Source organism: Pimephales promelas, chromosome 5 (genome assembly GCF_988280905.1).
Source record: "Pimephales promelas chromosome 5, fPimPro1.hap1.1, whole genome shotgun sequence".
Classification (NCBI taxonomy): Eukaryota; Metazoa; Chordata; class Actinopteri; order Cypriniformes; family Leuciscidae; genus Pimephales; species Pimephales promelas.
This window is the reverse complement of record NC_142773.1, coordinates 27,719,998-27,742,511: the sequence shown is the minus strand read 5'-3', so window position 1 is coordinate 27,742,511 and position 22,514 is coordinate 27,719,998. Positions and strand designations below refer to the sequence as shown.

Below are 22,514 nucleotides of genomic sequence, written 5' to 3'. Positions count from 1 at the left end.
TGTAAATGTGCATTCCAGGAAGGCCTTTGGTCAAATTAAATCAATATTATCGGCCTTGTATTGTCAGGGCATCAGGCTGTAACTATAACTGCCACCCCTCTGAGAGTACAATAATTATACTGGGCATGAAACAGCAAGGCTTTAGTTATATAAGAGATTGGTGCTAATTATTGAGCTAGTCTTGCAAATAATGTTGTACACCAGTCAGTGTTGGATGTGAACAAAGGGTCAAAACGTTACCCACATAAAAATGTCCAACTAGAACAATGAGAACAATGAGAGTTTTGTCTCTGTTCACACTAAGGACAATTAACTAAATATAACGATAAAGAAAAAACATGAATGAAAAAAAATTTGACAGCCAATCAGAATCCATCCTGCTGTAACGAGCTTGCGCATTTAAAGTGACAGACAAGTACGCGCTTAGAATGAACAGAAAGATATCATCCGCTAGTGTGGACGCTAATATAGTTACAGTATCTTTATAGTTATCGTTCTTGGTGTGAATGGGCCTTAAGTCGTTTCCACATCATAGACATCGGTAATGAATCCATACAATCTTTAATCTGGTGGTTTCGTCACATCAAATATTTATTAAAAGGATAATTAACACAAAAATGAAACTCACCCTCATGTCGTTCTAAACCTAAGACTTTCATTCATCTTCTATACAAAAAAATAAGATTTTTTTTAAATAAAAAAACTTCATTGACAGTCTACATAACTACCACTTCAAAAAGTTCATGAATCAAGCGAGTTTTTCGAAATGTTCTAAAGAGACACAATCACTTTACATGATGAAGACATTGAATGCATCATGTCTTCACCTTTATTCACATTTAAACATTTATCAACTCACACATCAGTTGTGGTAAACAGAAACTATGTTCACTTCACGTGTGAGAACCAATGAGGTTCATTCTCGTGTTACGCATCACGTTTGAGCTTCTGCAAGAACCAATGAGGTTTGTTCCCTGTGTTACGAAGCACGTTTGTGCTTCCTCAAGAGTTTTGTTCTTGCATGTCCAGCAGATTCGTTTGAGCTTCTGTTTATGTTTGCTGATCAATGTTTTTATGTGAATAAAAGCCTAAATTCAATCTGTCCAACTAAACAGCTTGATTCATATGGATTAGTTTTACAATCTCTTTATAAACTTTTTGAAGCATCAAAATTGGTAGTTGAGCAGCTGTCAATGGAGGAACAGAAATCTCTCAGATTTCATAAAAAAATATCTTCATTTGAGATCCGATGGACACAGTCTTACAGGTTTGGAAGAATATGAGGGGGAGTAATTATTAATTTTTCATTATTTCACAATTTTCATTTTTGGGTGAACTAACCCTTTAATAGAATTAAAACAATAAACTAGCAAGAAAAAAAATCAGGAAAGCTCTTTATGAATGCTCTTCATTAAGAAAGTGCAACAATTAAACTCAGATTGCAGTAGCAGCCAGTCTTAAAATGTCTCACCTATCCCAGAGTGTGGGCAGCTCATCCTGCAGGCCAACGTTGAGTTCATCAAAAACCCTTTGGGCCTTTTTCAAGTCTTCCTCTGCCTACATGCACACAGATATGGCATATACGTTCAGGCAATAGCTCGGATCACAGCATCCCATATTTTCAGCAATAACAAATTGTATTCAGTACGTTTCAAAGGCCATACAAGACTGACATACTTTTGATATCTTCTTCTCATTCCTCATGGCTGAAGTCTGCAGGGTCTCAAGATGGTGTCTTGCACTGTCATAGTCAATTAACTTCCTGCTTCTCTTTGCTACGCGTGTCTGAAGGGAAGGAAAACACTTGTGGTTACTATGGTGACCCTTCAGCTGAATGTTTTTGCATTTACTTACAGCACTGTGCTGGCACATGTGTCAGCTTAGACAGTACTGATCATGAAAATACTTTAAAAAAAAAAAAACCAATTCAGGCACCTTGAGATCTGGGAACTGAGTCAGATATGATTCCAGTGTGTTGATGGTAGAGTCGACCAGCTTCTGATGGAAGTCCTCCCACAGAACATCACAGTTCTGTAGAGGAGACAGGACAGCCATTAGTAAGATTAACTGAGAGCGCTTGACAAGCATGGGAGATTTCACAGAGAATGTACTGTATAGCCCTCTTTAAACATTATTCAGCAGCTCCTGTAACATAAACAGATGCGTTTGGGTGTTGGATTTATGATTCAGCAGCAGGGAAATTAAAATCTAATTATGATCCTATTCATTCCCAGAGGATGCAAATCAGATTCAGGAAGCTGAATTCATTGCGCTCCCCCTCGGGGAGGTGTGAGTAAACAAAAATGAGCGTCCTTGGGTAAATGAAATTAAAATTCTCTGAGGACAGTGTTGAGTCACTGCTCCACTCCATACTAAAAATGACATATGCCATTATCCACTATTAATAACTCCCTCCCTCAAACCACATCATCTGTGTGTAGCAGGACAGATGGTATGGTTTGATTTTTTTTTTCTTGTTTTATGAATATGAAGTCATTAGTTTGTCACCTGAACTTGTTTTCTGTCCAAGTCAGTATAAAAATGTTCTGTCTCTGCTTGTGTAAAAGGTGTTAATAAAAACAATATGCAGTCCTGATATGTGGAAAAACAGCATTATTGCTTGTGTGATTCTAATAAAATAATTGTATTCAATTTCATGCAATCTTCAAAATGTATATCTGTATTAATTATAATATAATAAAACAATACATATAAAACATCATAGCATATCAGTATAAATTTTCATTAAAAAGTATTTTACAATAAATGTACATAATAATAAAATAAAAATAATAATACATTAATGTTGTTATTAATAATAATAATGAATATTATATATAAAACATAGAATTCACATTCATTCTGTTTCCTCCAAAAAATGGTTTTACAATAAACGTATATAGTCCTAAAATGCAATAAAATCAAATCAGAAATGTAATACAATAACAAAATCGAAAATAAACAATTATGATAAATTATCATTACATTAAAAAAAATTAAGCCTTTTTTTACGATTTACGCAATTGACTTAATTATAAAATTCCATCATATTGAATCGAATAATTCTTAACTATATTTTAATTAAATACATTAGGATTATTCAATTAAATTTTATGGAATTTTACTATTAATTAAATTGTGTAAATCGTAAAAAAGGCCAATTTTTTAATTAATATTATACATAAAAGATCATCATTATGAGTTTCTAACTCAGTTTTCGAAAATATAACATATTCTTTAAAAAATATTCTTCAATTTCTCTAATAACAAAAAGACCATTGCACTCATTTCTTTTCTCTGAATAACAGTTTTAACTCAGTTTTAATGAATTAATGCCAGCTATTAAATTAGCTGTATGGGAATTTAAACAACCCAAGGATTAGCATGACTAGTAGACATGACCCCTTCTGAAGCTACCTTATAAATTGTCTGTGAAATGGATGTGCATAGGCTGCATAATAGACCTTAACGGCTCAGTGACTTGACCCCATTTTCCCTAAAAGGTGCAGTATTTTAGCTTTGGCTCAGGTACTGAGACCAAATCCCTCAGCTAGTGTGAGAGACTGCCAAAACCTCTTTTCTGTTCTTAAACCCCAGATCTCACCAGAACAGATAAGAATGTTCTAGAGTTGGTCAGAGTTATCTTTGAACATAATGCGCAGGTTACCAGAGGCCCAGTATTTCATTTTCACCCACTCTCACAACAGCTCTTGAGAATATAAAACTGTGAATTGAAATCAACACCTATCCTTGATCTTTAGCAGATCTTTCGATGAAATGTTACATATTATGCAATTCCTCAGCATTTCCCACAGGCCATTTGTCTGATGGCTCTCATCTATTTGTCACTACTAATATCTAATATTTATTTTTCTCTTTAATATTTTTCTTAGAAAATATTCTTCCCTGTCATTTTGCTCTCTTTCAACGGCTGTTAAATGCCATTTTTGTTATACTGTAGTACTAACACTTGCACAGTCACAACTATACAACTATTGTAGCTACCTTTGCAATGGTCATGACATCATCCTTGCCGTGCCAGTCAGGTTCATATACTTCATGTAATGACTCTGTGAGGTTCATAGACGCTTGCTGCATCCCTAAAATCATTACAAAATGAGAAACAGGTTCAGTATTGAGCAAGCATGTGTACTTGTATGTGTGTATTTTGCAATGGTTCACCTTTCACAGCTGCTATGTAGGCCTTCATCTCCCTCTGTAGCCTAGAGCCCTCAAACTATGGATCAAAACACAAAAGAGGTTCATCACATCAGATATTAAACGATGGGGAGATATTGACAACATTACATCAACTTTCATATAGTGAGGTTTTATTTTTTCAGGTTTGTCAGTGAATAGCATGTTTAAAAAATGATGATCATCTGTGCTTTTATTTGATCAAAAATACAGTAAAAACATTATTGTTAAATATTATTACAATTTAAAATAACTATATTCAGTTATATATATATATATATATATATATATATATATATATATATATATATATATATTTGTAATTTATTCCTGTGATGCAAAGCTGAATTTTCAGCAGCCATTACTCCAGTATTCAGGGTCACATGATCCATCAGAAATCATTTTAAATTTGCCGATTTGAGGCTCAAGAAACATTTCATTTAAAGGTGCCCCAGAATGTGAAATTGAATTTATTTTGGCATAGTTAAATAACAAGAGTTCAGTACATAGACATGACATACAGTGAGTCTCAAACAACATTGTTTTATACTTATAACTTAAATCTCGTTTTTGAAAAACACCCCTGAAAAATAGGCAAATCTCCACATAACACCGACTGTGATGCAACAGTCGGGATCATTAATATGTACGACTCCAAACATTTGCATATGCCAGCCCATGTTCAATGCCAGGTGGGACTGTGCAGCAGAAGCATGGCAGTTGCTCAGTGTTTGGATGTACACATGAACACAAAAGTATTTTTTAGTTCCTTCATCCGAGCCTCTGAAGGATTAATGGGTTAATTTTATTTTCTCTGGAAATTTCCAAACATTTCACCGGCGACTGTTTCATCAACTTGGGCCAAGAGTTGGCCTCGGATCGAGCTACCAAGCAACACTTTCTGATGTGTAATTGTTGTTCAAGTTCAGACAGGTAATCTTTATCTCAAAATCGTTCAATGTTTATGCATCAGTAAGTCAAGCCAGTGGCTATCAACTTCACATTGTTTTTTCATTGTAAATATCAACTTCACATTGTTTTTTTAGTAGGATGAAAAAAAAAACTTATTTAAATTATATACAGAAAGTGATCAAAGAACAATCTTTCCACACAGCACGAGTTTATCTGGACACTTGCTAAACTCGTTATGAATTCAATGACGCACGTTACACTTTACAACAAAGCTCTTACTGTATTTACACGATCGTGTCTGCATTGGTGAAAGCATTAGAGAGAGTGCAGAAACTGTGTTACAACGATAATATCTTCATCCTCGCGATCGTCAGACTGTCCTCTGCTCGCTCAATGCTCATCATAGCAACATTTTTTTGTGATGGGAATAGATCTAAATACTTCAAAAACATTTCACGATTCGTTAATCTTGATAGCTGTAATAGTAAAAACGTATAATAGCTGTAGTAAAATTATTCGAGAGAGTTTGACATGTAATACATAGCTATTTCATATGCAAGCATGTCAGCCAATCACAGCAGTGGGCGGTTCCACTGAATCCCACAGAAGACACGCCCCTTCAAACAGAGCATTCAAATCAAGGCTAGGAAAAATGCCTTTTATTTATAAATTATGACTATTTTTGATCTAAAAAACAGACTAACATTATAAGGGCAACCCAGGAAACAAAATAATAATAATAATAATAAAAAAAACATTCTAGGGCACCTTTAATTATCAGCAATGTTGAAAACAGTTGTTGTGCTGCTTAAATATTATTGGAGGAAACCATGATGCACTGTTTTCAGGAATCTTTGATGAATAGAAGGTTCAAAAGAGTTTTAATCTCATCGCTGAATCTAATCACAGGAAAATTCTCTTCACACCGGAGAGTGTATAATAACTAGTTTATAACTGGTATATAATATAACAGTTTCAAGTGGTGGAGAATAATACCTGTGCTGAAACCATAGCATCAGATTAAAAGAAACCCGCAGGCAGACGTACAAAAAACCTGCTCTCAATGAGCTCTCCAGTCAATGCAGCAGATTGAAGTCATTTCATTCTCTGCATCCTGAGACAGCAAAAGGCTGCAAGGAGACTTGATATGAAAAGCCCAAATGGCAACCTCTATCAGCTCTGATAATCTTTCTCTGCACAACATGGTTAAAAAATGAACCTTTCGATGCAGCAGTCTGAAATTATCTCAGGAGATATAATGTGTCTTATATATTAAAACATCTCAGCAAAGATGCTAGGTGATGGGTGATGGGTTTGTGTGTGTGTGCGCGCTTGACTGAATAAATGGGATGGGGTTGTTTAACATCCACTGAATCTGGTGTAAGCTTGCAATCAGCCATTGTCAGATTTACAGTATTTCACGGCCCTTGATGCAGATAATTGATGTGCACGATGTCTCAGTGCAGTTAATGGTTCCATGTATCTGCTCCAACGGGTGTTTTATGAGCCAGACTGGCAGCATATGGTATGTGGGTTCAGTTTTGGCAGTGATTGGTGTCCTCCAGCTGTAGTGATTGACTCTGGCTAAGCAAATGTAATATTGGACCAATTCATTCTTCATGTACATCTCTCTGCGCACACCATCCATCACAGGGTGACTACAGAGCAGAGAGTCACTGATGTAGCCCAAAAGACAGGGTAGGAAGGGGTTAAAGTTTGGAGGTGAGAGAGGAGGGGAGGAGAGTGTTTCTGGAAGCACTGGCACACTGGAGCATAAAGCAGTCTAATCAGGATTAGTGAGGACAGGTGGAGAGGGTGGGATTAGACTGCTTCTTTTTCTTCAGCAAACACACACTTCTTCTAGAACTACACCTTCCTCACTTCACTTCACTTCAACAAATTGAATAGCATAGCTTTTCATCATCAAACAAATCAAATTGAGTCAAAATTATTTGGTATTAAATATGGAGCTGTTTAAAAGATGCCAGTTAAATAGTGTGCAGTAATTATGCTAATCTAATTTATATTGCTGTATATATGAACATGGACATGAACATATGGTACATTTCCAATTGTTGCGACATACGTAAAATTAAAGGGTTAGTTCACCCAAAAATGAAAATTAAGTAATTAATTACTCACCCCCATGCTGTACCAACCCCGTAAGACCTTCGTTCATCTTCGGAACACAAATAAAGATATTTTTGATTGAATCTGAGAGCTAGATCAGTCCTACATAGACTGCCTAAGGGACTGGCTCTTGACGGCCCATAAAGTCATTAAAGAAAAGGTTTAAATATTCCATGTGCCTACAGCGGCTCAAGTTTATAAAGCGACGAGACTACTTTTTGTGTGAAAAAACATAAATAACGACTTTATTCCACTATTCCATTACTTCTTTATGGGCGCATGCGCGAGAACTGAGACGAGGACGTTCTCCTTCGACTACTTCTTGTTACCGGCTGCTCACCACTTAGGAGTTTTACCGCCCCCTACCGTATAAGATGATGTGCTGATATAGCTGGAAGTGCAAAACTTTCTGTTTACAAGCAGAGGAAGATGCGCGCTGTACATACGCTTATCAATTTGCGTATTTTTCGCACTATAAGGTGCACTTAAAAGCCTTTAATCTTCTCAAAAAACGACAGTGTTCCTTATAATCCGGAGCGCCTTATATATGGATCATCATTCATTTTATACGGTAGGTGGCGGTAAAACTCCTAAGCGGTGAGCAGCCGGTAACAAGAAGTAGACGAATGAGAACTTCCTCGTCTCAGTTCTCGCGCATGCGCCCATAAGGAAGTAATGGAATAGTGGAATAAAGTCGTTATTTATGGTTTTTTTCGCACAAAAAGTAGTCTCGTCGCTTGATAAACACATGGAATATTTAAACCTTTTCTTTAATGACTTTATGGGCCGTCAAGAGCCAGTCCCTTAGGCAGTCTATGTAGGACTGATCTAGCTCTCAGATTCAATCAAAAATATCTTTATTTGTGTTCCGAAGATGAACGAAGGTCTTACGGGGTTGGAACAGCATGGGGGTGAGTAATTAATGACTCAATTTTCATTTTTGGGTGAACTAACCCTTTAAGCATCATGATGATTTCCGTTTGCCAATTACAATTCCCAAAGACGTTTTTCGAGATGTTTTGTGACTCACAAGCGTGAGAGCATTAAGACAGGGATGATTTAATAGCGTCTCTGATTTAAACGTTGAAAGCAAAATTTGATTCATTGAATCAGTTTTTCCCTTTAGTGAATCAATTCAAAAGGCTGACTCAAAGATTAATTTTGCGACATCAGTCAAAAATGTTAGCGTAAAATCTTGTTTGAACTATATTACAAAATAATATTAGAAAATTATGCTATTTCCATATAAATTATTTTAGTAAAAATACTGCATGTAGTTAAAATACTTTTACTTTGATTTAAATGGCTACAGTGGCTATTTAGTTGAAATGACAGTTCCTCTGATTAAAATAAAAACGTCCTTTCAAATACTTATATACTGTATAATAGCCAAAATATATTAACATGTTACATTGAGATATTGAGCAGCTAATGCAGAGAGGACTAGTAGCAAAGATATCTCTTAATAAAGAGAGAATTGAGAGAATTGTAAATGTAAATGTGTAGTGAATATGACATAATTCACCTTTGTTGTTAAGCGTAGTTCTGGTTATAAACGCAGCATGTTTGTTCTTAGCGTGTTTCTTCATGACTGTTCAGGGACCGCGGCCCCTTTAAATGCTCTGAATGGGTGATGACATGGGACGCTTGGGATGCGTTTTCTGTTTACCTTCTAAAAATAAATGACACACGCATTTGTGTGCTCAAAGTGAGAAGTTGTCTCCTGCAAATTACTAAAACAGTGCCTTTATTGTGGCATTACAGTGTTGTAATTACAGCAATAATGAGAATCATATAGACTGCAAAGACTTTTCAGACAAAATAGAAAATGTGACTACACCTTTGAAGTCTTTATCCTATTAGTGCAGAGAACTATTATAAGATAAAGAATATCGATGGACAATTTCCCACTAATATCGACCCCTCTCGTTTAAAAGTGATATATAAACACATAATGAAAGACAATAGAAAATTCTGATGGTTAAGCACAATATGGCTGTGGTGGGAAAATCAATCCAGCAAAGCAACCAGCCAGAAAAATAATAACTAATGTCTTTGAAACACATTTTGCACAAATTGAAAAAAAAAAAAGCAAATATTCACAGGGTATATACAGGGTATATATATATATATATATATATTAGGGCTGTGCAAAAGTTAATTGTGATTAATCGCATCCAAAATAAAAGTCTGTGTTTACATAATATATTTGTGTGTGCTGTATATAATTATTTTCTACAAATAAATACCTATGCATGCATGTATATATTTAAGAATTATTTGCGCTTAACTTCTGTATATATTTATAAATACATAATCTATATTATATAAATATAAATATTTTATATATGAATAACACATTTTCTTAAATATATACATGCATGTGTGTTTGTATTTATATATACAAAATAATTCTATACATCACACACAAATATATTATGTAAACACAGACTTTTATTTTGGATGCGATTAATCGCAATTAATTTTTGCACAGCCCTAATATATATATATATATATATATACCCAGTCATTATTTTACTTCTATGCTGTTTGGCTGGTTGATTTGATGGATTGATAGACTCATCTTACCTCCTGTCTTTTGAAGTTCTGCACACACTGCTCAAACTGTTCATCTTTTGTCTCATCTGCCTTTCCCAACTTCTGCAGAACCTAAAAGGAAAGAACGCAAGGAGTCAAAGCAAGTCATGTTGATTCGTTTAAAATATTTAGGACAAGATGTAACAGTTTTTTAGTTATCTGACAAAATACTTTAGTGTTGATGATGAGACCAAGTAAAAATCTATATTTTTTTCCAAACATCAGACATGATTCTCAACCAATTCCAAACATTTTTGTCATCCATACAATGTTTGCATTTCTATAAAGATGAAAGAAAAAGGCCAGCATGAACAGAAGAAGCATAGCATCCGATTTACACAGCATTTCTTATTGATTCAGCAGAGCCATGATTGAATTCCCACGAGGGAATCCTCTAACAGTGACTGAACACCCTGTGGACAGTATGACATGCACATAAAGAAAGAGCTGAGCAGGAGCGGGGGAGGAAGACCGGGCAGATATTTCACTTCCTAGTCTGTCAAGTCTTATTGCCAAAAAGAGGACTTCTGTCACATGACCACCTCAACCCACAGTGACTAACACATGAAAATGGCAGTCAGCTGATACTCAAACACTGCATTTGCTGAGAACAGGAGGGGTGCCTGTTTTGATTTGAACTCCGCTAAAAATATTGAAAAGCAACCTACTTTTTGACATGTCCTTTTTATGTAAAGGTTTAAACTGTTAAATATTTACATTTGACTGCTCAAGTCATACAACGTGCATACAATGACAACATTCAACCAATGGACATAATGTGAGCAGGTTGTGTGCAAACGATATACAATAGAAGTCTTTATAGTCTATTTCAAAGGAAATGGATGTTTTGCTTTGGCAAACATACACATAGTGCTACACCAACAACCTTCTGGGTTGTCCAACCTGTCCAGACAAACCAGATGTTATGTCCTTATAGACTATAACATCTATAACAACTATAAAAATTGTTATGTCAGGCTAACTAAAACCTGTACATCACGTGGTATGACTATTAACTGGTGTTAATTATAGTCTAATATTAGATTATAAAACCTACCATAATTTTTAGCTCCTTAAGGAAACAACCACAGATTGTGTGTTTCATTTAAAGTGTATGATTCAAAACTACACTGTAAAAAATAAATAACGTTGTATATGACTTTTTTACTTAAAAATTTAGCTCAACAATATTCCCTGAAAGTTGTTCCAACTAGCCTAAAAGAGTTGCTGATTAGTGTTTATATAAAAAATACTTCTGTAAGCATCAGATTGCAGATATATACTGTATGGCATTTCCTCTGGCCCGGGGAGGCAGTGCCTCCACAAAAAAAAAAATTGGATGAGAAAATAATGCATAGTACAAAAATAAAACAATGCAAACATTGCAAATTATGAATTAAATGTGTATAGATCACTTGGTCCGGCAGCGACACCAGCGGGTAAAGATACAGCATGAGTTGGCATCTCTTTTGCCTGCTCTGATCAAATTGATTTTTAACAGAACCTCTAAAGTCTAACGCATGCGGAGGGTTTAGTCGGGGGTAATTGAGAATGAAAGGGGGAATCCCTCCATTGATCAATGATTGGTTATGATTGATTCACCTGATAAATCCCACCTCTTGGTTGTTTCTACTTTTTTTTATAGTGTAATGTTGATTTAACCACAAAAATGTGACATTAAGTGTAACTGAGACATGATTTACGTTTGAATTTACATTTAAAACTGAATCTGAGGGAACACTGAATCATACAAGGATATTACTATATTCATATAAGGATATAAACCATTATTTACTGCCTCAAAAAACACATCTTAAACCAGATGCTAACTGGTAGATTGCGTTGGTCATTATGTAAATGGTACACTATCATCGGTTTTATGGAATTGCGTTCTCATGTTAATGTGCCTTGTTTAGTAAATCTGGCCCATAGTTTATAGTATAGTATAGTAAAGTAGTATAGTATAGTATAGTATAGTTCAGTATATAGTATAGCCTAACCTAAGACACAATGCCTGGAAATAGTATAGTATAGTATAGTATACTGTAGTATAGTATAGTATAGTATAACCTAAGACAATGCCTGGAAATAGTATAGTATGGTATAGTATATAGTATAGTATATTATAATATACGTATAGCATAATATAAAACCATAAGAAAAAACAACTGATAAAATTGACAACTTCAAATGTATTGTATTGCTAATTTATATTTTGCTGGACAATTTATTCATTTATTGGCTGAACAGACGTTTTGCATTTACAAACAAACTAAAGGTGTTAAAACAATGTTACACAAGGCAATTAAGACACTGCAGAAAGAGATAAATTAATACGTTAAGTAATTGTTAAAATTATTCAACATAATTGACGTCACGTGTAAACTGTACAGTACAGTAAAGACAGTAGCTCCCATCATGTGTAAAAGTGAGAGTATACAGTATGGCAAAGGGCTCAGTCAGTAAACCACAGGAACGGCCCCCTAGGAACATGAATAATGTCACATACAAAAGCTCCACATTACTCCTGGGTGGAAAGAACTTGCCATCTGGGTCTTTTCTTTGTAACACACTCACGCATGTTAGTAGAGGCTTTGATATAGATCAATAGGTAGTGTGTTGTGACACCAACATCCCATGATAGATATATGGTAAATGACATCAGGAAATATGCATCACAAAGATACAGTATTGACATAACATTCATGCAAAACATGTAATGCTCAGGCTCAATACTTTAATAATGCACACAAATATTTTTAAAAGAGATTAAAAAAAGAGGTCAGAGTATTATTCTGCTGTTAATAATAAAGGTACCAAATGTAACATTACTTTAAGCACTCTATCGCACCATAAAAATTAAAGACCAAAATCACTCTGGTATGTGCTCATCTGTATTTCAATTCTTTGAAATGCCCTAAACCTCACATCTAGTCTGAGAATCAACACCGACCGAACTCTCCAGAAGGCAAATAGTACTAACCTAAGACACAATGCCTGGAAGCATGGAAACACTATACAACAGAAGCAGCCAGCCTATGAAATATTAACACAGCTTAAGCCAAAAAACAGACACTCCACCCTACCTGATCAATTCAGGGGAGTAATGTCCTCAATTTTATGTTGACAAATGATCTTTCAAAAAGTGTTTTATAATGTTTACCAACCCCCCATAATTAATAATAATAATCTCATAGCTTTGCTAAACAACGAGGAAAAGCAAATCTCTTATAGCAAATGGAACAGTGCCATTCCAACAATCATACATGATTTCCCAAGATGCGGATGTTCATATTTATCCTGGAAATGACACAAGAGAAAATGACAAATCAATTTACATGCGGTTTCACCATCATTCTGCTTTACAAATGCATGGAAAATATTTGTAAAACATTAAAGGAGTAGTTCACTTTTAAAAAAACCTTTGCTGATAATTTACTCACCCCCATGTCATCTAAGATGTCCATGTCGTTCTTTCTTCAGTCGAAAAGAAATTAAGGTTTTTGATGAAAACATTCCAAGATTTCTCTCCATATAATAAACTTTACTGGTAACCAAACAGTTCGGTTTCAATGCAAACCGTTCAAAGGGCTTTAAACGATTAAAGATGATGAATAAGGGTCTTATCAAGTGAAACGATCGCTCATTTAATAAGAATAATAAGTTTAAGTTTTATAAGCTCCAATGCTCGCCTTGCTCTGTTCTGTGTGACTCTCCTGTTTGAACTCGTTCATCAAAATAAATGCATCTTTTTTCGTGTCATTTGGTTCATTCAACGAACAAAATGAACGAATTGACACGGAAAAAGATATGTTCATTTTGATGAACGAGTTCAAACAGGAGAGTCACACAGAACAGAGCAAGGCGAGCATTTGAGCTTATAAAACTTTAACTTTTTTTTTTTTAAATGAGCGATCGTTTCACTTGATAAGACCCTTATTCATCATCTGGAATTGTTTAAAGCCCTTTGAACAGTTTGGAGTTTGCACTGAAACTGTCTTTTGGACCTTGAACTGTTTGGTTACATGCAGTAAAGTCCATTATATGGAGAAAAATCCTGGAATGTTTTCATCAAAAACCCTTAATTTCTTTTCAACTGAAGAAAGAATGACATGGACATCTTGGATGACATGGGGGTGAGTAAATTATCAGCAAAAGTTTTTTTTTTTTTTTTTTTTTAAGTGAACTACTCTTTTAAGTTACAGCACTTAGCACTCAATGCTGCACCCAGTTCACAATTACACTGTCACAATGCTGCAATGTTCCTCTGACAGTATATGCAACAGGATTATGAGTGATCCCTCTTGATGTGAGGTATTCTGTCCCAACCAGAACTCAGATTAAAGGATCTCTTACACCCCTTATCATGTTATCTGGCCTGGCCAGGGTATTCTGTTCCAGAGGCAGTAAATTGTATACCTGCTCTTAAATGTGCTGGTCTTAACTCTCTAATGGAATCATGAGACATTGATAGAGATTGTGAACATTCTGTGCTGAACTGTGTGGCTTCATGATGCTCTTATGAAATCAGATCAGATTTGATGTGTCTGCATGGCTTCAAAAATGGATCCTCAAATGGTAATATTACTAAATGATAGGTCCTAGAAAAAAAAATGATAATAAAATATGACTAAAAATTATTATAATATAAATTAGGGAAACATGATTCTCTGTTGGCAATATACCAAAGCTCTGCTTTTCGTTATATCAATCTATAATGAGTCATCAGGTAGAAAAATTAGTGTCATGATTGATTGTTTGTTAAATACCACGAGGCAATCAAATATAACAGTCATTAATAACTGCCACAAGGATCCTCATTATGAAAATGTTTTCATTTGCCCGATGTCATTGTAGTGGTTGTGGTTTTGATGTCTAAATTGTCTCAGCAAGAACTGCACACAGCACTTAACCAGCTTCTTAAAAATAAGCCCCAAATTAAGAATAACTTGTATTGCGGTTTCTGGGGTTGGGGGAGTTATTTTTATTGATAGTTGAATGGTCAGTTACAAAAAAAAAAACATTCTTGCAATGGTTTTGCTGTATCTTTAAATGTTTGAGTTTTTGGGCAGTAGCTTTCATCTATAATGGGACATTTTTAAATTGTTCTGATGGATAATGACCTCAAGTCTTGCACCAGTAACAAATCAACTAAAGCAACCAAAAGCCAGCCTGCCTGGCCACTTTAAATAGACATGTGACATGTAATTAACTAATTTCAATGAATAAAATATTTTAATTGCTTTAATCTATTTACATTTATGAGGGGTTTATCAACTCCAAAGGCAGACAGATGATGTAAAGCTTATATTAAGTCTCCATCACGCATCTATCAAAAACTGTTACACAGTTACCCTGAAAAACACTGTGACACCCATAGTTCAAACATGACAACATGATACAAGGATTTCAAGGGAATCTTCACTTTCGATGTCTCACTACAGCTGGCCTTCGGTCTGTGAGTGAACGGTGGGTATTAAAAGAAAAGCAATCCTCTTACTGCAGCTCGGCTCGGGCTGGGAAAACCACTACTGCTCTGTTTACCAGACGCCTTCAGTTTACTAGCTGACAGACATTTCATTTTCAGTTCCCTACGAACTGCAAAACATTGCGCAGAAAAAGAAAAAAAAATCCGTATAACCAAATGTTATTCAGCAACTGAATACCATTGTCAAAGACACCAATCGAAAGCGATAGACCTCCTCGTCTATTTGGACTATTTCTCGTTTTAAACAGAGCGAGACTGCAGCGTGTCTCTATACGACCACATTAAGCGGCCTTCACGATCTCGTGGCCAGTAGGAAACCTCCCCTGCTAGTATGCATACCGCATAGACGAGGGCATCCCCCACCTCCCCTTCTCCTGACCTTGCAGGAAAATGACAGCTTCAACCAACATCTTAAGTAATACTGGTTTACATCGTCAGAAATGGCAGGCAAATCGATAAAGAATAACACCTAGCCAAAATAAGAATAAGCTAGGAAGTATGACATAGGCTACAATACAATAATACGTGTCACTGTATCAGTGACTCATTATAATCTTGTCATACAACGTTCAAACTGAGATCAATCATTTCTCCAACAAGAAGGTACATAACATATTTAAGGCCACAAAGTATGATAATAACTCCTCGAAGGTTTAAGTGGGATTTCAGTCATGGAGAGCTCCTTATAGTCGCTTTTAAATGGCAGTGCTTGCTAAGATTGCAGTCTGCGCATTTCTGACGCCAGCAATGATGTTGAAGGACTGATGCACTGAAAATGTAAAAACTATGCGTGAGGAAGGACAAATGAAAACACATTTTTCTCTAACCTAAATTATTTCAGGTTCAATCGCACACCTGAATTTCCTTACCCTACCCGGAGCATCTGCTGGACGCATCTTTGATTGAAAGCATCTTTGCTTTATAAAACGTCCTCTAAGAATCAAGTCATTTTTGATCCATCACAAATAAGAACATAATTAGACTCGTACCTTTTCCTGTGCCCGACTGAGCCTCTTTTGGACGTTTTTGGCAAATATGCCCGTCTTAATTTCAGCCATGGCTGCTAGTGCTCTGAGACGAGAAAGGCGACGTTTCAGCACCTCCAGAGCAGAGGAGAGCGAAGGGGGAGGAGCGACATTTAAAGCCACAGCGCGCGCCACAGACAACACTCACCAACACACGATTCGTCAATATTAAAATGCTGGATATCAAATGTGTTTGACAAATTCATCTTTATTTATTTCGGTAAATGTTACAATATTAGCACGTGTATGATGATGATGAGGATGCCTCGAGAATGTGCGCCATAATAATGTGCTCTACTGCATCTTGTGGTTGCTTTTATTCTTACACTCTTTTGCTCACGCTTTACGCTCCAATCCCGCCCTGCCGTTGCCTACTTTTGATGGTCCCTTGATGGCGAAGGACCACCACGCAATTTTTTTTAAAGAAATGTTTATAAATTGCATTTCTCCGTTGCCTTTTTTTATTTCTAATGTTTTATTTATTTTAATGCAGTAGCCAGCTACTATATAATATAAAGGATCCTCTATTTTTATTCACTACTATTGGAAATGTTAGGCTATAGCCTGCCCTAGCCTAGGCTACAACAATTCTGAATAAACTAAATGCTGTCATCTAGTGGATGACAAAAGTAGTGGATTATTTAAATAGGGATATACCTGATCTGAAAAACAGGCAGCTTGTTTTGGTGTTTCTAGGTAGAGTGTTAAAGTCCCCGTGAAATCAAAATTGAACATATTTACTTTGTTAGCGCATATTACTAGTCTTGTGGTGAACAATTAATCCGTGCAAGTAAAAATATATTTAAAAAATGTTTTACCTTGGTAATCTTTAATCAAAATCTGAAAAGTTACTTCCGGTCTGGAACGGTTTCTTTTTCTGATGACGTAGGTTTCACAGTTTGGGTGGGGAAACGCTTAACCACTCCCCTCAAACCGTTAGTTTGCTATGAGCGAGAGATGGAGAGGAGGAGCGCTAGAGTAAAACCCTGCCCTCTGTTCAATATTCCGTTTCACTTGGAAATACGTCACAGCACTGGAAAAAAATCGTTTGTAACTTCCGGTTCACGGGGACTTTAAATGTCTTCAATAATGTATTGGCTTATTTATATTTATAATTAATAAATATAATTATAAATAAATTTATAAATAAATAAATGTATAGACTTTATAAATAAATAAGTAAATAAATAAATACATTTCCACTAAATGCCGATAAAACTGTCATATTTTATTGAGCTATGGTGACCAAACACTAAGACCAAACATGTCACATTATACCGTAAGCACTAAGCAGACACAAAAACTGCATAAACAATTAAAACAAGCGAAGCGGACATGGCAACAGGAAGCGGCTGCGCGTGCGCGCTGGAATTTCCGGAAAACTACATTTCCCTTTAATCCCCCATTCACCGGAAGTATTTGTTTGGTCTGTAACTCTGTATCGTCCCCGTTTGGGAGGACAGTAAAAGCAGGTATGTTAAATACAAGCGCCGTTGGGGCAGTTTTGTCTGAGTGTGGTTAGTAAATCGTTGCATTAATAGTTACTATTTTCTATTTGGAATGGTGACGTCACTGCTGATATTGTGGAATCTGACTGAATGCGGAAGTGTTTCTGTTTGTTTGCATTGTGTTGTGCTGTAGTGCAAAAGTAAGGTAGTCACCTTCAAGCTTTTGATATTTACTATTTATTTGTATTTTCCATCTGCATCAGCCCACCATGCAGAGATGCAGGTTGGACCTCCCTGAACATGTGTCATTATGATTCAGGTACGAAGGATGTACAGAAACGCCAAACTGACCAAGTCAAAACCATGAAAAAAACAAAGTTTGATTCTGGCCAAAAGAGTCAGAGTAAAAAATCCAAAAAGAATAATGGGTATGCCATATAGCACTGATTTATTTGTTTTTATTGCAAGTTGAAAGTTATTATAATATTTGTTGATTGTAAACATTGTATATCTAAGCATATGTTATTCCATGTTGGACATAACTGGTCCTCCTCTCTTAGATCGTCACAGAGCACTCAAGGTCAGAAAGCAGAAGTGAAGGGCCGGGCTGCTGGAAAAGATGCTTATTCTCCTGGACCTAAGAGAAGCTCTGAATCTACACACAGTATGCAAAAACGTGCTCAGGAGGAGGCCAAATCTACTCATAGTGACAGTAATTCATCCCAGCAACATCTGATGAAGACGTCAAGGTCTGCTGAAGATGAAAAAGGGTAATCCTTTCTGTCAATTCAGCCGATTGAATGCAGTGCAGTATGGCTGTGTCAAGTACTCCTGAAGTCAAAGATAAATTACAGAAGATAAAATTAATACTCCTAAGGATAATTCTAGATGTCTACTGTCATGTGAAGTCGAGGTTAAACTAGCTTTGTCATGTCAAGGAGGAAGACAAATCATTTGGGAATACATTTACATTTAATTTACATTTCAAATTTTACATTTGGATTTCAAGAAAAAAAATCACTATCACTTTTAGTTTTGGTAAAATTCTTTTTAATAATTAATAGCTAATCTCTGGTCAAACAATTTACATGGTTTTATACAATGACAATTCACTAATATGTTCAATATACATTTTTAGACCAGGTTAATTTTGCTTTGACATAAAACTCTTTTTATTGCTATGTTGAAAATGTAATTTGACATGAAATAACAGTGTTTAATCACTTTTATCCTGCGTCACTCAATTACATGTAGTAGAGATTTATAACCATATTACCTGACCTGACAAATATTATTCGCCGTTTACTAGATTAAGGAAGTGACTTAAGTTACTATGCACCATTTTTTGTATTGAGTCTTATTGTTTCTTAGTGAGTTGGACCTGTACAGAGGACAAGAGGAAATAGAACAAGAACTGCAGGAGAAGCACCAGGCAAAGTCAGGTAGTGGCCAGTTTTGAATGTTCAGTCTGTATTAAAATGTTGGAGATATATTATCTGTGAGGTTGTTTTTTGTCTGAGCTAGAGGTGTCAGTGGCTGTTGGTGAGGCCCAGAGCAGCGTGTCAGCTGCAGAGGATCTTCAAACCTACAGCAAGAGAGAATGGAAAGGCAATACCACTAAAAGTCAGCTTATCCGAAAGGTGAGTGTTCTTCTCTCACACATTACTGTGCTTATTAAAGGAGCCTGCTCTCATCCACATCTTTTCTAGGGTTATGAAGCAATAGCCAGTGAATTCAATCTATGCATAGTAAGAGGTGATAACTATTGTGCCCTGAGGGCGACACTCTTCCAGGTGCTCAGCCAATCCAAACAGCTTCCCGCCTGGTTACATGACTCTGACATCATTAAGGTAATTTAGCCTTATTGTGTTTAGAGACATTAGACATCCTTATTACATCCCTACTAATTCAAGACTTCCACAAAGCAGCATAATAATATAGAATGTTATTATGTGTTAAATTAATTTGGTGCATTATGAATGTCTTGTTATAGTGGCCAAAAGAAATGCATTCTGATAAGGATTTTATTAAGGAGTGGCAGTTTCCATTTGAAAGCAGGACGAGCACAGTTCAGCATCTTGAACAATGTCTGGAATTACTGAAGAAAAAGGTTACTTTTGTTATTTTTCTTCATTGCTTATGTATGAATATATAAGTTTCTCATGCTCACTTATGTTTTTTTTTTATTTGATCAAAAATACAGACACATTTTTTAATTTTGTAAAATAGTGTTATAGTTAAATGTTCCTGTTTTCTATTTTAATATATTTTAAAATATAATGTATTCATGTCACGTCATGTTCTTTCAGCATCATTACTCCAGTCCTCAATGTCACATGACCCTTCAAAAATCCTTCTAAATTGCTGATTTGGTGCTTAAGAAACATTATCAATGTAAAAAACAGTTGTGCTGATTAACATTTTGTGGAATCCTTTGATAAACATAAGAATGGCATTTAAAAAGGGAAATAACTAGTAACATAAATGTCTTTAATGTAATTTTTTATCAATAAGTCTTTGCTAAATTAATGTATTACAATTTTACTGACCCTAAACTTAACTATACCTCAACTCACAATATTTTATTGCTTTGTCTTTAGTGGAAAGAGTCTGTTGAGTGTAAAACTCTTGAAGAGAGGGAGCGCATGTGCCAGGAGGTGTTCAGAGGTCATGATGAGGAGTATGAGCTTCTGGAAGCACTGAAGTTTTTGATGCTGAGGACTGCTATTCAGTTGCACTCCAATATGGAGAAGGGCTCTGACGTCCCAGAGTTCTGCTGGCTCCTCTTTGCTCGTGACTCATCTAATGGCCCCAAGACCTTCCTCACCAACCATCTCAGACATGTCGGATTTAGTGGAGGGCTGGAACAGGTGAACAAAAATTTGTTTACAAAATAATATTTCACTTTATTTATTTCTGGACCTGTCATGAATGAATAATTACTACTAGCCAGGTACTGTTATTATACTACTGTCAATTAAAGGTAGGGGTGGGAATTTCAGAGAGGCTAGCTTTGAAAGCATGAGATTACATAATGTTTCAAAGCACATAACATTATAATAATAATAATGATCATAAACAACTTACAGAGCTCTTATTTGTACCACCTGACTGCTGCAGATTCATTTGGGTATTGATAGTGTGGACAAACATATATATCCGAGTCTGAGGATGTACTGTAACAGGAGGATCTATAAAAGGCTGTCTACAACTCTGCATAGCATGAAATACACTGGTGACGTGTGGTGTCTGCGCGAGCAGGGTGTGTGGTGGTGGAATGTAAACGCAGATGTTGATTGGGTGAACATTTTGTGGTCCTGAGACTTCCACAGAAGATGTAGATGTTTTAATATTTAGACCACTTCTATTATTGATTGTTGTATTAGAGTGGCGCAAGAACTGAGCCTTGAGGGACTCCGCATGTCATGGACGTCCACTCAGACTTATGGTCTCCTATACTCGCATAATAACCTCTCCTTCCTAAGTATGACCTGAAGCATTTTTGGACTATCTCAGTTTTCCAAGTATGTCGTGATCGACAGTGTCAAATGCAGCACTGAGGTTGAGTAGTACCAGCACTTATAATTTCCCCCATCAGTATTTAATGAATATCGTTTATTATCTTCATGAGCGCTGTCTCTGTGCTGTGTTCCGGTCGGTAGCAAGATTGAAAATTGTCAAAGTATCCGTTCGAGCTTAAGAATAACAAAAAGTGTTTATAAAAAAAAGTTGCCTACCCTACCTTTAATTCATGCCATTGTTTAAATGGTTGATGTGATCGTATTTTTTATGAAGGAACCTCTACTGATGTAATGTTGTTTAGGTGGAGATGTGCCTCCTCGGTCATTCCCTTCAACAGACGATCCGGGTCGTGCGGCTGTATAAGTGTGACACAGAAGAGTTTATCACATACTACCCGGATGACCACAAGGAAGACTGGCCTCCTCTATGCTTGGTTACTGAAGATGACAGACACTACAATGCACTCGTACCCAAAAAGTCCTCCAAATTTGATGAACGCGGTAGGCCAAAGTGGAATCAACCCTCATATTGATTCTCAGAGATAAAGAGTACACAGCAATCACACACACAATCTACAGAACTCAGGAGTTAATGTACAAATCTGTGTGCTTTCCAAATTGTAGTTCTTGCATTTATGTTTTGAGATAATTTTTCCTTTCTTATTTTAACTTTGATAAGTGTAAAGATTTGTTATCCTTATGTAATTGCTACCAATGAAATTTTGGATAAAATGCATTTCAAAATAAATCTTTACAGTGGTTATATGAGACATAGCTGCACCTCCAGCTGGGATGGGAGATTATTTTCATTAGTTTACAAGGTTAATTATTGCTTTGCTTAATTACAATAAAAATTTAACCATAAATCGAGACTTGTTCTTTTGCTTTTCTAGATTTTTAGGTATTACATTAAGCTAGTTTAGTGTCCCATTCGTTTTAAGATCTCTGTTTTCTTCCACTGGTTTCTATATCTTCTTATACGGTCTTCTTTAGATGACTTCATCTTTTTTTTTTTAAATACATAAAATAAAATACCCCGCCCCCCTCACCCCATACCAGAAAGAAATAAAATGAAGAAATAAAGGAGATAAGTCATCCATATTACAAATATGCCCAAACATAGTTGAACTCTTAGAAAGATAATTAAGGAAGGGGCCCCAGACTTTAGCAAATTTTTTTAGAAGCATCAGCTTTA

General features: G+C 35.8%; 2 protein-coding genes across 7 annotated transcripts in view; one reads left to right on the top strand and one right to left on the bottom strand.

Moving 5' to 3' along the window:
• The window catches only part of amph (amphiphysin), a 34,805-nt gene extending 18,361 nt beyond the window's left edge, over window positions 1–16,444 (bottom strand). For 2 of the 3 annotated variants that reach the window (XM_039677229.2, XM_039677230.2), the window contains exons 1-7: window positions 16,315–16,438; window positions 9,829–9,909; window positions 4,183–4,237; window positions 4,006–4,100; window positions 1,936–2,031; window positions 1,678–1,785; window positions 1,472–1,557 (exon numbers count right to left, since the gene is read on the bottom strand). In XM_039677229.2, the coding sequence (XP_039533163.2) occupies window positions 1,472–1,557; window positions 1,678–1,785; window positions 1,936–2,031; window positions 4,006–4,100; window positions 4,183–4,237; window positions 9,829–9,909; window positions 16,315–16,383 (590 nt within the window). In that variant the 5' untranslated portion in view covers window positions 16,384–16,438. Of the gene's footprint in view, window positions 1–1,471; window positions 1,558–1,677; window positions 1,786–1,935; window positions 2,032–4,005; window positions 4,101–4,182; window positions 4,238–9,828; window positions 9,910–16,314 lie in introns of all 3 variants that reach the window. The other variant, XM_089131223.1, reaches the window with a different exon arrangement.
• A 1,298-nt stretch (window positions 16,445–17,742) lies between these two features.
• On the top strand, window positions 17,743–22,185 carry otulinb (OTU deubiquitinase with linear linkage specificity b). Of its 4 annotated transcripts, none has more exons than XM_089131221.1 (9): window positions 17,743–17,822; window positions 18,062–18,226; window positions 18,464–18,568; window positions 19,170–19,240; window positions 19,323–19,438; window positions 19,508–19,648; window positions 19,792–19,908; window positions 20,399–20,668; window positions 21,622–22,185. In XM_089131221.1, exons 2-9 carry the CDS (start codon window positions 18,099–18,101, stop codon window positions 21,850–21,852), a joined length of 1,179 nt encoding a protein of 392 aa, XP_088987347.1. In that variant the 5' UTR covers window positions 17,743–17,822; window positions 18,062–18,098; the 3' UTR covers window positions 21,853–22,185. The 4 variants fall into 4 exon arrangements, with proteins under 4 accessions (XP_088987347.1, XP_039533817.2, XP_039533819.2 ...); XM_039677883.2 differs by having other exon boundaries at window positions 18,359–18,568; XM_039677885.2 differs by having other exon boundaries at window positions 17,750–17,822; window positions 18,062–18,117; window positions 18,359–18,568.
• The last annotated feature ends 329 nt before the right edge of the window (window positions 22,186–22,514 follow it).